Source organism: Montipora capricornis, chromosome 7, assembly GCF_036669925.1.
Source record: "Montipora capricornis isolate CH-2021 chromosome 7, ASM3666992v2, whole genome shotgun sequence".
NCBI lineage: Eukaryota > Metazoa > Cnidaria > Anthozoa > Scleractinia > Acroporidae > Montipora > Montipora capricornis.
The window spans coordinates 19,117,015-19,132,014 of NC_090889.1; the positions used below are offsets into that span (position 1 = coordinate 19,117,015).

General features: G+C 39.5%; 2 protein-coding genes across 2 annotated transcripts in view; both read left to right on the forward strand.

Moving 5' to 3' along the window:
- The first annotated feature begins 418 nt into the window (after positions 1–418).
- LOC138055756 (uncharacterized) overlaps positions 419–15,000 on the forward strand; it is a 19,130-nt gene continuing 4,548 nt past the window's right edge. Inside the window, exons 1-3 of the mRNA XM_068901629.1 lie at positions 419–596; positions 1,646–1,959; positions 3,787–3,917. Of these exons, the coding sequence (XP_068757730.1) occupies positions 419–596; positions 1,646–1,959; positions 3,787–3,917 (623 nt within the window). The remainder of the gene's footprint in view (positions 597–1,645; positions 1,960–3,786; positions 3,918–15,000) is intronic.
- On the forward strand, positions 6,820–12,556 carry LOC138056371 (uncharacterized). The gene is made up of 3 exons (XM_068902155.1): positions 6,820–7,096; positions 10,083–11,228; positions 11,697–12,556. The coding sequence occupies exons 2-3, from the start codon at positions 10,092–10,094 to the stop codon at positions 12,174–12,176; spliced, it is 1,617 nt and encodes a 538-aa protein (XP_068758256.1). The 5' UTR covers positions 6,820–7,096; positions 10,083–10,091; the 3' UTR covers positions 12,177–12,556.

The window sequence follows — 15,000 nt, forward strand, 5'->3', positions numbered from 1 at the left end:
TTGCAGTGATAAACTTAGTTGGAGTGATCAGTTATTAGCTCTGTTAACTTGATGAGCGCATACGAACACCTGCTTAACTCAAAACTGAAGTTTTTTTGGTAATTATTTAAGGCACCGACAAGTAATATCTTTTAAGTTTACCCGTCAAGTGCGTAGTTAATGAAGTCGGCGCCCTTAGTTAGTTTCCGCGACCGCCACAATAGCGGTTCGGGTAGTTAAGAAAAATTGGCTGAAGTCGTTCACTGTTTGTTGTCGGAAATCCAACTGTTAACGAGCGAGGCTTTTCGTTGTCAGGCGGCGCGCTTTGTTGTTCGGTAATTTTGATTGTAAGAGTGTATAAAGGTCTGCGTTTGAGCGTTGCTCAATCAGTTACTCTGCTTTAAAGCAGTTACAGTGTCAAGGTCTCCAGTTAACCAAAATGGACTGCAGTCAATATAAATCGGTTGTTTCTCTTGTGGAGTGCCTCGTGCGTTCTGCGCATGCGAAAAGTTCCCGTGGCCATGACGCAGTCTCCAGTAAGCAGTTTACTGACTTTTCTATCCGAAGCATCCTGGGCCTAGAAAATGATGTCACAGCAGACACTTCCTCGGATTCTGGTGAGTTTCCGTTGTTTTGTCGTTAAAATCTGCTCTGGAGTTTGTTCATTTATTTAGAAACTTCATCGCGAATCATCTCTTGATACGCTAGCTCAGTTTAAGTTACATATTTTTGCTTCATTGGCATGAGATAGCTATTTCTAATCAGTCAGCCGGGAATATAGTACCGAATATTAAATGTGCGCTGCATAGTAAACTATCTCTGAAAATTTGAACGCGATATACTGGATAATCTTTGAGCGACGATGGTTTGAAAATTCGAATTTTACAAAGAATTTATGGGATCAATGCCATCAACGAATTGATCAGTTTTTGATGGCTAATAGCTGGCTAGTTATCAAAGCTAAAGGCCTTCAGTAAAGTTAAACGTTTCACTGAATAATAAGTTTAACAAGTTCTTTTACCTTTTGAAGTCAATTTGAATGCCTCGTATGTTAATGAAACAAAATGTATTCTAAACAGTGATAAAAGCAAAGATTCCCTTAGTTGGCAGTATCTTGCATGCATGTGAACTGAATACAGAAGTAATGATCTGGGGTCAATTAAATAAAATTTTTACGCGTGTAATTTAAAAGTGTAGCCATTGTTTTAGAGTCTGAGAACAATAGCTACACTTGTAAATTACACGTGTAAAAGACCCCTGGTTTGCATTGGGCCCTATGCTGGTGTAAAATCAGGCCCTTTTTTGCGACGAAAGTTCTGTTCCTCTCCCCTGACACTCCATTAAATGTGGCGAATAAATTGAACTAAACTAAGTTGGCTCGACTCCTGTAGAGGAGCGCTCTGACTTTTCCCGAGTATCTCCGGGTCATCACCCATAAATACATTTCTTCGGAGTTTCACTTGTTGACACTTATTTAATCGCATTTGAAGCCGGCAACCTAAATACGATCGGCAGATTGGATAGTTTTGCGTTTGTTGTAAATGGCTGAAGTAAGCCATGGTTTTAGTCTAAGCATAGTTAGTAGAGGTCTATGGTCTAAGAATACTCAGTTGAAAAGCGCTCTCATCTATGAATCCGTTTTAACCATCGTTTATTTCTCTCACAGAATACCACAGCACCACCAGCTCATCACTGTCGCCTTACTCCGACCGGTCAAGTCCTCCCACTAGCCACAGGCAAACCAGTGCAGAGTTACCTCCTTACTCCGACATCTCAAGCTCCGGAAGCGATTGTGACAGCGAACCCGATCGAATGCCGAAGTACACAGCGCAGGCACCGAGGGAGAAACGACAGCGCACGACATTCTCGCCTAACGAAGTGATGCAGCTGGAACAAGCGTTCAGTCAGCGACCATATCTGACACAGTACGATGAAAAGATGTTGGCGCAAAGAATCGGGATCACGGATAAAAACGTGAGGGTGTGTTCATTAAGAGTTGTAAACGTTTGAATGTTTATTTTTGAAAGCTAAAGTAAAATCGGTCAACTGGTCATTTTCACTGAAAAAGATAAAAACAATTAGTTGAATTTAGCAACCACAGTGGTATTCAGACAATCGAAACCGTCTACAATAACTCTTTATTCCAGTTCAAACTTGTAAACACAAAAGGTGTACAAGTCTCATTCGAAAACTTCAAACCTAGAAAATCTTGTAGTGACACTGGATTAATGCCTAAATAAATGAAAAAGCTTGCAGAGGGGATCGCATGCGCACCATTAGTGACGAACCATTATAACAGTGTATTAAAACTAGCAACTGTCATTCTACATGGAAGAAGGGAGAACTCGCTCCTATTTTCAAGAAAGGAGACAACAAAATGTTGAAAATTATCGACCTACCACTATGCTCCCAATTATTGACAAGGTTTTTAAATCACTGCTCAGCAAACAAATCACTCATCATTTTTTCCCTATTCTATCTCAAAGATTGACAGCATATAGAAAGCATTACAGCTGCGAAATGACACCAACTAGGTCCGTTTCAAACGTTACTCTTTTCATGTGCTGAACCTAATCATAAGATTTGGCACATGAAAAGTTCGCGGCGTCTGAATCCGTTAGGTTCGACAGATTTGCACTTGGGTCGACCCGCCGTTCTATTCGACTGGTGCCAGTCGAATAGAAAGGCAAAAGTTCGACACCGATTCAGATATCGAACCTTCTCATGTGCCGAACCTAATGCATAAATTACCTTTATGAAATTTTCGATATAACTTCGCTGATGATTATTTAACAATTATTCGCCGAAGGCGAAGTGATTATCGGTGAATATTCACCGAGACGAAGTCGAGGTGAATATTTAACAATTATTCCATGAGCGCGCGTTGGATATGAGATGGTAAATAGCCAACGAGGCGCGTAGCGCCGAGTTGGCTATAACCAGTCTCATATCCAACAAGCGCGAATGGAATAATTGTTTTATTAAATTCCTTCAACTCCAAAGATTTGGTAGTACGAAATACGAGCGGAAAAAGCGAGCAAATCCGAGCGAAATAAAAAAAAACTTGATGAGAACTGATGCGATGTTGTGTAATACCTTGTTGTCAGACAGACGCAGGCTCATCACAAAAACATTTCTTGCCTTTTCGCGTACTTCTAAACGTCGGAATTGATCCAAACTTTCCACAAAAGAAGTTTTTCTTCTCCTTTTTGGCTTTATTCAAAGAGAAATTTGGCATTCCGACGAAAACATTTTTAGTTTAGCAACGCTTAACGCAATCATTTACCATATAAGGTCAAACCAAGGTATATGAGCTGATAACCGAGATTGAGTGAACCAATCAGAGCACGCGAAATGCATTATCCGAGGTTGAGAATTTAATAATCACCGATAATCACTGAGCGTCGAGGTGATTATCGGTTGATAATCCGAGATAGCGAGCCAATGAGAGCGCGCGATTTTGTATAATCACCTGTGTATTTATACTAAATATATATATATATATATATATTGTATATATTATTTTAAACTGTAGTTTATATATTTTTCTTACACAACTCTGTTTTGGCCCCAATAAGTTGCTAAAACTAAATACATCGACACAGTAATATAGTATTTCAGTCGGTTTAAGGTGAATTTCAATCGTCGTTCCCCCGACAATACATGTGACAATTATCTAGATTTGGATTCGATGTGCAACCGCTCAAATTGTGACAACGTTATTATTAATAATTTAGTTTACTAAGGCGCTTATACAGATCTCTAATATTCCACTTACGTTAATTATTTTATCCTTTTCTTTTTCAGTACTGGTTTCAGAATCGCCGGGCAAAGTCAAGAAGATTCAGGAGAGAGGTGTCACCCGTTTGTCAGACCACCCTTTCAAACTGTTTTGAGCCGATTCCCAATAGCAGATCCGCTCAACCAAGAGGACTGCGGTTTGTAGCAGACCGGTCCGGTTTACACCATTGGAAACACGCGACCTGCGTATCGTACTCACACGCACCAATGACACAAAGCTTAAAAGACCACCAATGCAGCAGACTGTCCACACCTGCCAGATCTCACCCGTCAGCCCAGTTAAACCAGTTTAGACGTGACATGCACTTCCCATTCGCCATCTCTTCCTCTGATCAGTTCAAGATCAGACGTGATGAGCTCGCAAGATTAGCGCGGAGAAGTAGCCGAAGCTTGCGGAGTTTCCATCCGTATTGCATGTCCAATTCATCACAAAGCTTGTATAAGTAATAACGAAATAGAATTCAAACTTGTCAAAATAATGTAACTATCCACGTAGCCAAGGAAATAATTATTTCTAACACGGTACTCAAGTTACGCTTTTTTGTGTGAAAGGCTTTGCAAAAATAAAGAACAGTAGTGAATAAAATTATAATGATAACTGTATGAATTAGCAGTTTGTAAATAAAAAGAATTGATAACAGAAATTGTTTGTGGTTTTGTTGATTTATGTGTGAAAGTTAGGGTCTCATAAAGGGAAGGTTCGTAAAGTTTAAAAAGGAAAATTCTTACAGGAAACCTGAAAAATGAACCGATAAAAGCGATGTATTTAGGTCACGAGTGTCTACAGATACAGCCATAAGTCAAAGGAAATTTCCCGCGCGCTGTAAACCAAGAACAGGTTTGCAATTGATTAGGTGCACTGCCTGTTTAAAACAACTCAGTTAGCGTTAAGGTTAGGGTCGTAGATTACAGTAAACACTCACATATAAGAACCTAGATTTTTCTAAGTTAGGCTAAATAGGTTCTTATATGGATGGTATTTACACTAGTTTTAAAGCCTATCTAGGTTCTTAAATTGGTCCTAATTTCCACAAAATGAGATATCTACTCTATGATACATATGGTATGACTGAAATTTCTCCGATGAGGAAACTGATACCTTTATAATACAATCATAATCATGAAAAACAGTTTTAAACAAGATCTGTGCATTTTAAAAATTGTTCCAGACGCTTGAAATTGCTGAAGGTCATTTTCAGAAATCAGAACCTGTTTAAGTTTTAGGCTAAACTGGTTCTTATGTAAGGGGGATCTAAAATGAAATTTTAAGCCTAACTGGTTCTTAAATTCTAGGTTCTTATATGTGGGTGTTTACTGCATCTTCCATGTTAATGTTTAAGTACATATACTAAAGAAGGACTTAGGCAAGCGCTGGGTATATTTTGTTTCAGATATTTTTCTAACAAGTCTGCTGAATTACCATACGACCAGTCTGGTCTGCTCAAAACTATAAATTAGTACTATATTTTTCAGGTGATCTTTCTTGCTCTTTTCGCCGTTTTTCGTCGATCATCATTATTCGCCTGATGATTGCTCTTCGTTCCGCTGTTCGGGCTCTGGAGCTTGAACTACAGAATGCTGGTATCAGTGAAGTTGCTCCGCGGATCGTCAGTAAAACAGTAAACTCAATTGACGAGAGACCTGAGAGATCCTCGCACTTCGCTTGACAATTTGAGCAATTGTCCAGCTAAATAAAGTTAATTAAGAAAGGAGTAAAGTAGTTATCAGTGAGAGAAATTCATTTTTTAAAGAACGAAAAAAGTATACCGTTTGAGCGGTGCGGCGGCTTGTCACTAAAATTCAACGTTAAAAGAACGAGTAAGGTACTTTTTGAAGTGTAGAGATAGCGCAGTGGTGAGAGCACGTACTTCCCACCAATGTGGCCCGGGTTCGATTCCCAGACTCGGCGTCATATGTGGGTTGAGTTCGTTAATCACGTTCTCTTCTTTGAGGTTTTTCTCCGGGTACTCCGATTTATTTCCCCTGCTCTCCTCAAAATCCAATATTTGACTTGATTTGCGTTAATTGTTGATTTCAGTTTACAGTGTCCCCAATTAAATGCTCCAACGCTAGACTCGGACTAGAATCTACTAAACACTTAAGCCCGTTTTAAACGTCGCATTTTACATGTGCCGAATATAATGCAAATGAGCGAAAACAATAATTTTTTTCATTTGCATTCGATTCGGCACACGTAAAATGCGACGTTTAAAACGGGCCTTAAATAAAGTTCCTTTCCTTTCCTTTCAAGTTAAGTGGTTCGGCAGTCAAGTCAATTCTTTTTTTAACTCACACAAATATTATTTACCGAAAATTAATATAAAGACAATTACAAGATCGAAAAACAACGAAATCACAGATAACAAAAAAACAACAATATTAATTGTGTGAAAGTTTGGTACACCTTAATTGTTCAGGGAACTAATCATGTCCAGTCGTGTCCAGCGAGCCACCGGGAGTCACTCAAGGTACCGAGCCACGGAAAAAATACTTGTTTCAAAAGTGGCATTGGCTTCTGTAGTTTCTTGCTCTCTCTTTCGTTGTTTGTTACTAATTTTTCTCCCGTTTTCTCGCCGTGCTCACAGTCGCTTGCTATTTTATTTAATGAACGCAGCACGCTTGTCCATGCATTTTCCCGCCAAAGAACGTGGGTACGATGATGTCATAACCGAATTAAACCGAGCTCAAAATGTTTACATGCTATTCTTTGTGGGAACACAGGCAGACAACCCTAAGAATGCGAGAGCGCGTGACGTCACGTTATTTTGAGACAGTTGTAACGGCCGATTCAACTGATCGAGAAAAATGTTCACTTCCATTAAAACTTCCAATCGCGATGTTTCTTTTCGAAAATTTGTCGTCACATACAATATAAATAGACAAGGCGTGCATTTTCCAAGAATTTCTCCCACTTCCAAATGTTGCACGCCTCCCAGCCTTCGGCACCTTAGCCTGTTCCAGGCTCTCCGATAGTGGAGGCGAGGGAACGAGAACAAGGAAATTTATGAGTCATAGGTCAGGCACGTTTACGTGAGTCCCAAAAACTCATCAAATCACGCAGGACAACGCAGAAAATAGTAGGTGAGTGAACTTTATTTATCTGGCTGTCCATAAAAGGAATTTTTGAAAAGAAACATCGCGATTTGAAGTTTTTATGGAACATTTTCCTCAATCGGTTGAATCGGCCGTTGCAACTGTCTCAAAATAACGTGACGTCACGCGCTCTCTCATTGTATGCCTGTGGTGGGAACTTCAGTGAGTCACCCTAGAGCCAGGAATAAAGACATCAGCTGATAAAAGACCTCTGTTTCCAAAGGTGAGATTAATATTGTTCTTTACTAAAAAGATGTTAAGGTATTAGCATTAATAAACGAATCAGCAGTCTCAATTTGCATAATGCAATTTGAAATTTTGTTTGTCTTTCACGCGATCTCTTAGCATCAAACACCAACTGATCGAAACTAACATTCAATTTCTTATAATTATTTAGAGGTCAAACTAATTAGATCCTTCGTTGATTTTATGACTGCATGCGGAAGTTTGGACAGGGTTAAAGAAAGAAAGAGAGCCTGGGTAAAAAATAGATAGATATACCGTATTAACTTATTTAAGAGCTAAATAAAATAATTCCCTATGCCGTAGCACAAGGAAAACATGAATACCTTGAGGATTGTCTCTTGCAAACTTGTGGCGTACGGTTTGATACTTGTTCCCGTCATTTCACTGAAGTTTAAACGTCCTGTCAGCCAGCTAGCGAAGTGTTGCCAAGTTTCAATCAGTAACAATACCTATACTACGAAATCGAGGATTTTTCTCCGAGCAGTCGGTTTTTCCAACCTCATGTAAATCAACGCCATACTTATTATAGCTGCTTTTAATTGTAAACCGAGTTCAGTTACATAGTACATTGTGGCGTCGTGGGTAGTTTAGAGGTAATGTGTCAGTTTGTCTGATATCTAAGCCCCTGCTTCATTTTCCACCTTTGTCTACCATAGGAAATGAGTGAAAGATCTTGATGGCTTCAGTTTGTGCTTCAATTGGTGTTGTTTATTTCACTTTCAGGTTACCATTGGTGTGGTTGTTATTAACATTATTATTATTTTTTAATGACTACCTTAATTGCTATTGTAATTAATATTAAAAACTATTAGTATTTAAATACACAGGTGATTATACAAAATCGCGCGCTCTCATTGGCTCGCTATCTCGGATATCAGCCGATAATCACCTCAACGGACAAAATGGCTGCCAGTAGTCGTTTTTTCTCTTTTTTGAAATAATCACCTGTGTATTTATACTAAAACAATTATTCGCCTCAGGCTCAGTTATTATCGGTGAATATTCACCTCGACTTCGTCTCGGTGAATATTCACCGATAATCACTTCGCCTTCGGCGAATAATTGTTAAATAATCATCAGCGAAGTTATATCGAAAAATTCATAAAGGTAATTTATGCATTAGGTTCGGCACATGAGAAGGTTCGATATCTGAATCGGTGTCGAACTTTTGCCTTTCTATTCGACTGGCACCAGTCGAATAGAACGGCGGGTCGACCCAAGCGCAAATCTGTCGAACCTAACGGATTCAGACGCCTCGAACTTTTCATGTGCCAAATCTTATGATTATACAAAATCGCGCGCTCTCATTGGCTCGCTATCTCGGATATCAGCCGATAATCACCTCAACGGACAAAATGGCTGCCAGTAGTCGTTTTTTCTCTTTTTTGAAATAATCACCTGTGTATTTATACTAAAACAATTATTCGCCTCAGGCTCAGTAATTATCGGTGAATATTCACCTCGACTTTGTCTTGGTGAATATTCACCGATAATCACTTCGCCTTCGGCGAATAATTGTTAAATAGTGTTATTATTGTCGTTAAAGTTATTAGCACTTTTTGTATCCTCCCTACCTTGACTTGTGCCACATAAACCTCTTTATCGTATGGCATGTATGGCCACGCATGTGCTATCCAATCAAAAACTTCAACATCCCCATGCAAACCCCAGGCATTTCACTATTTTCTGTGGCCGAGAAGTTGGGAATTTCACCTTTGCCTTGGTGGAGTGGGGAAAATTGAAGCTTAGTTTCAGGTTTCAAATGATTTTTTTTTTTTGGGCGCCGAAGTCACTAACAGCTTTAAACACGTGTTTGGACAAGATGGAAGAGTTTAAAGGAAAAGATATAGCATATTTGTGCGATTGGCTTACAAAAAAACTTAGGTCTTCAAAGGAATTTTAGCTGGTTAATGCATGTTTTTTCATACTATAGAGTGAACACAATGTGGTACGTTTTCACAGCCCCATTTCATTTCTTAAAACTGACTGAAAGCTGTATGTTTTTGTTAGAGGTAATCAACCGCCCCCGAACAATTCAAAATACACGCAGTCATAAATGCTCTAGGCTCTGTTGTTGATAAGTATACAGTACCCTTGTTAAACAATATTTGTCGTGTCTTGGAGTTAGAGCAGCTTACGCTTGCTTATGGACATTGTCAGACTTAATTAAATGCAATTTCAAGTCACTTTTAATACCAGTAGTTTCAACATTAAAGTTGTGTTTTTTAGTAAATCAAGGGGGGTAAAAACTGCATCATCTTATAAAGGGTCACAAAAGATGTGTTGCATGTTTATAAACCAGCATTATTGAACAGGATCCAACAGCGATTGTTCTTTCGGAGCATTTGACAGACAAGGCCCCAAGGGTGCGGGAATTGAATGCTGCAATCTTCAAAAGTTCAAATACCCGGGCTTTGCCCATGGAGCAGGAAGGGGGGGAGGGGGGGGGGGGGTATGTTGAATTTTCAAGTTGATCGGTGCACAAAGAGCCCATGTGATAAAATGCTTAATGACAGAATTTAGGTCATACAAGACAGGAAGATATTTGGCCCTTGGTCATGCCCACAAACCCCATCCTCGGGCCAAATATTTTCCCGTCCAGCCCTCCCTCCCAGTCAGTCAATAAGTACATAGACTTTGTCCTCTCATAGTCAATCTCTGCTTGTGCTAAATAAACTGTGTTAAATCTGCTCACTACATTTCTATTTGTGTCCTTGCATGACAAGTCCTCATATCTTTTACAAGCATTTATCCTCATTGAAGGCTCACTCAGCTAAATTTTTATATTACTGTTGTGGTGTAATGTTGTTGTAACGAGATTTCATATATTTGAATTTAATCTATTGTAAATAATTATTTAAATATTTGCAACTAAAGATTACACATTCAAGTCTTGCATAAGACTTAAAAGGGCAGTTCCTTAAATTAATCCTAGTTTTCTTTAAATCTCCTTTTATCTCAAGGTTTCAACAATGGGTGGCAACCAGTCAAACTTACCTCAAAAACCGTTGGGGTTTGAATACATGTGCATTGCCATTCGTCCAGTTGACAAACTGCGCATCATCCTTGGAGGTGACTATGAAATAAGCACCATGCGGCAGGCCATTCAAGAAACTTGGCCCAAAGGAATTCAAAGAGAAACTTTTCAACTGAATGGAGTCCATGAATTCAAACTGAAAGGCTTCCCATTTTCCCCTACCACTTCATCAAACAATGCAATAGCATGCAGGAGAATGGCAGAGAAAATTCTATATCGTTTGTACCGTGATGGATGGAAACTTCAAATTTCCAGTAACTTAACCAGAACAAATGATATGACAACCTGGCTTTTCAAAAAAGTGCCAGTTCAAAGCTTCCCTTCCAAACCATTCCTCATTGTTGGTCTTAGCAGCTATGACAGCTTGATGATTTTAAATGCATCAATGGATCTTCATCAGCTCTTCAAAGATGCCATAGAAAGGACATGGCTTAGAGGGATTCAGAAGTGGAAGTTTGAAAATGATGTCCTAGTGGTCAAATTGAAGGGATATCCATGGCATCCTGATGGAGAAGACACAGTGCACTCGCGAGTACTATTAAACGCAATTATTGCTGACCTTTTCCAAAAACAATGGAAGCTCTATGGAAATTCCAACTTTAAAAGTGAGGCTAACACGTTTTTCTTTGAGCATGACCCAAATTTGCCATTAGGTCAGCCATCCCCAATGCAGTTTGTCATCAGTTTCAACAGTCATGACCTACTCAGGGTAATAGGTGCCTCAGAGAACTTAATTTCTGCTGTCCGCAGCACCATACAGAGCCATTGGGGGAAAGGCATCCAGAGAGAGTCAAACTATGCTGGTAGCTGGGAGTTTAAGCTCAAAGGCACTCCTTGGTGGGCAGATGGACATGAGGCAGTGGAATCAAGATATTTAGTCTTGAAACTGATGGAAGCTTTACAAGCATATGGATGGAGTGCTATTGCTGCCATTGACAATTCAAGGAAGGATTCAGACAAGAGTTCCCTGCTTTTCAGGCAGTCACAACCCAGGCAGTCTCCATTTTTCTGTATCAGTCTGAATGAAACTGACAAGCTGAGATTGATTAATGCACCAGATGATGTAACGCAGGTAATGTATGATGTTGATGTTGACGTTCTTGTTGATCCATTCTTGTTGTTAGTCAGAGCATCTCTTCTTTGGAAAAAGTAGTTCAAGGGTGTCCTTGGGAAGTCCTTTCACCCCTAAACTGGCCATCCTTAGTATTTTACTCTGTCTATCGCTAGATGATTTTACTCGTCAATGGGGAACCCCTAGGAGTCATTGGGTTAATGGGGACATAGTTTTCCAGTGACTGATTAACCCATTGACTCCTGGGGTTCCCCATTGACGAGTAAAATCATCTAGCAATTAACAGAGTAAAATACTAAGCATGGCCATTTTAGGGGTGAAAGGGTTAAGAATCAAAAAATCTTCAATGAAGTAATCAAAGATCTTTGTGCATCATACCATTGTCTGTTTTCATAAAGACATTAATCTTCCCAAGAAAGAAATTCATTTGTGCTTACCTGTCAAATTTTGTTTCCCAAACATTTACAGCTTTGTCAGAATGTCATCCAAACTCAATATGTGCTTGGCACTCAGAGAGTGCAGGTGTATGGTAGGAGTTTGGAATTCAAACTTTTGGGCAACCCATGGAGCAGTGGAATTAACGGCCACGATGGGCTTCATGGCAGAAACATGATCTGTCATCTTATCAGTGCTCTTGGAAGTAGGAGCTGGGCACCAGTATTATCAGCAGATGTGTCAGGAAAATATGTTCATCAACAAGAAGGTGAAGATTACCCAGTTGATGTTGACAGCATATTTTTCACCTATGACCGCTCAACTATGGCCGGACCGCCTTCTGCTCCACCATCATATGCCCAGCCATACTCTCAAGGATTTTCACAGCCATATCCTCAGCCACCCCCTCAGGGATTTGGGCAGCCGTACCCTCAACCACCAGTCTATGGCTTTGCTCCACAGGGTGCCCCACCTCCTTACAATGTAACCTATGGAGCTTTGACTCCTCAATGATTTGTTTTTTTTTTTTTTTTTTAACTTTTGCAATAATTGCTAGTGACGTTTATAAAATGCAGCTCTCTGAGTTAATGTTCAGACTGAGTTGTAAGGAAAAGGTCAGGATCAGGGTGACGAGAGGCTGCTTAATTTTAGTGTGACTTCACCAGGGTGCAAACTGGCGACTAGATAAAAATTTTCAGTCCCCAGATGGCAAATTGTGGTCACCAAAAATTTTCGCTTGAAAATGTGCATTTTGAACTTTTTTATGGCTACCAAAAAGCATCGACTGCGTGGTTTTGTGTATGTGTCAACTTGTATTGTTTTGCTTTCTAAAGCAGACATTTTGGAGAGAAAATGTATCCTACCTCGATTGTAATAAAAAATCTATCTACCCCTTAGTTTGTCGAAAATTCTAGCTACGGAAACACTAGTCATACCTTGTCGTACACAAGCCACCATGTTGTTACATTCCTCGCACCCGTCCCTTAAATGTCTTTACTGCATCCTTTTTTTCGCCTGCAATACATGTATTTTATGAGAAACCGCAAAAAAAAACGACCACTTGCAAAGTTATGGAGGGAGTTAATGGGAAAACTCCTTCGAATTCATTTTTATTTCAAAAACAGCGGCAAGATAAAAAGTAAGACACCTGTTGGCAAACAGCTCCGAACTTAACAATAGGTCACCCAATGGCGACCAGTTGTAAAATTCTGATTGCCAGTACTCAATTTTTAGTCGCATTGGCGACCAGGAAAGCGCAATTTCGGACCCTGTTCCCTATTATTATTATCATTGAGCATATTGCTCAGGCTGTCATTGCCAAATACAATCAACACTATTGGGCATATAGTGAAGTAAGTGTTTTCACACTTCGTAGTGACTTCACATTATTATATTATTATTATTATTATTATTATTATTATTATTGTTATTGTTATTGTTATTATTATTATTATTATTATTATGGGTGGGTGGGTGAGTGTGTGCTTGGGTCGGTTGGTCGGTCGGTATTCTGGGTCAATCAAATTATTTGGTGGCCTTGACTGAATAGTCTAATGCGAATTCACATTTAACGACGACGTTGCCGTTGCCGTCGTCGTTGCTCAAGCTCTCTAATAAGCGAGTGTTACTCGTAGGATGCGCGGAGGCGATGTGGGAGGCGCGGTGGCCTCATGGTTAGTGTGCTCGACACCGGATCGAGTGGTCTGGGTTCGGGTCCTGGCCGGGAACATTGTGTTGTGTTCTTGGGCAAGACACTTTACTCTAACGTTGCCTCTCTCCACCCAGGTGTATAAATGGGTACCGGCGTAATGCTGGGGGTAACCCTACGATGGACTAGCATCCCATCCAGGGGGGGCATAAATACTCCTAGTCGATTCATGCTACTGAAACCGGAGATAAGCGCCGGCCTGATGAGCCTTCTGGCTCGTAAGCAGAGACTTTACCTTTTTTACTCGTAGGATGGAAACGTTTTATCAAGTGACAAGTCTTGCGTTATAATGCTCATTGCTTACATATTTTAACACATTTGCACTAGACGACATGTGACTACAAATACCAGATTTCCTCAGGTTTTGCTTGTCTCATGCTAATTAGAGCTATAAATTGTTGTTTTTACCCTACTGGGAATACAAAATTTGAATAAGAAAAGGAAAACAAACTGAATTCTGGTAGTTGTGGACAAATGACGTCATCGTGAAAGTTGCCTAACCTAGACTTCGTCTCGGTTTTTATCCTCCGATTTCACCGAGCCTGAGGTGAATAATTGTTTTAAGTATAATTACAGATGATCATTTGAAAAATATGCATTTTCTTTAAAACAATTAATTTCTTCGTCTGTCACATTCTAAAATGGCTTGGCGGCCATTTTGAAAAAACCTCTTAGGTGATTATCGCGTCATAATCACCTCAAGTGCAAACCAATGAGCGCCGAGAATTTTCAATAGAGGTTTTGCACGGCAGCCATGTTGCATGACAGGAACAGTTAAGGTTATTCCCTTGAAATTGTTCTACTATCAAACTTTTTTGGAAACTTGGCATAATTAACATTCATGATATGAACATTAAAAAAAATGCAATAACAAAATGGGGTCACCGTGCTTGTTTACGCGTCAGCAGGCTCTTAAAATGGGGTATTTTTTACTGTTTTCGCATTAAAGATTCGAATCACCTTCATACAGAATTAAGTCTTGGTTACTTCAAAGACACAAAATTTTATTTTGAAAATAAAGCTTCTTTTATTTACATAAGCAGTAAAAAAAAATTCATGTTCTGCTATCAAACTTTTTTCTTCTTCAAATATGTTCTTTGTTAGACTGTTCTTAGCAAATACCTGAAAAAAAAAAAATCGGGTGTCACCGTGCCCGTTTGAGAGAAAAGGAGCATTTATTTCGCTAACGGGTTTAGTTTGAGCGAAATCTCTTACGTTTTGTATGCGCACGTGCTCATGTGCGCGCGCTAATGACGCGAAAATCGTGCGCAGTAGGGATGCGCAATGCAATACTAAGGAATTACCTTAAAATGTTCTGCATTAGAAAGAACATTTGCTCCCATGGGAAAAAGAATCTATTGTTCCTGCCATGCAACATGGCTGCCGTGCAAAACCTCTATAATCGCCTATGTAATTACATCAATACATTGAATTACATTGGTAGATAAAGATTCACCATAATTATTATTTAATTAATTAATTTATTAGTCTAATTGTTTATTTGCTGGTAGTGATATATTTTCGTAAATGGTTTGAATCCCGGAGTGACACACCATAATTAACTGAGTGAAGTACGATTGTCCGGGTAATTAGGGAGCTTACGAAATGAGGACGGCGACGGCAACGAGG

What these genes read in the sequence shown, in the direction of transcription:
- LOC138056371 (XM_068902155.1), top strand. Translation starts at nt 10,092, where the DNA reads ATGGGTGGCAACCAGTCAAACTTACCTCAAAAACCGTTGGGGTTTGAA. An exon ending in CACCAGATGATGTAACGCAG is followed by an intron (nt 11,229 to 11,696) that starts GTAATGTATGAT and finishes AAACATTTACAG; the next exon opens with CTTTGTCAGAATGTCATCCA.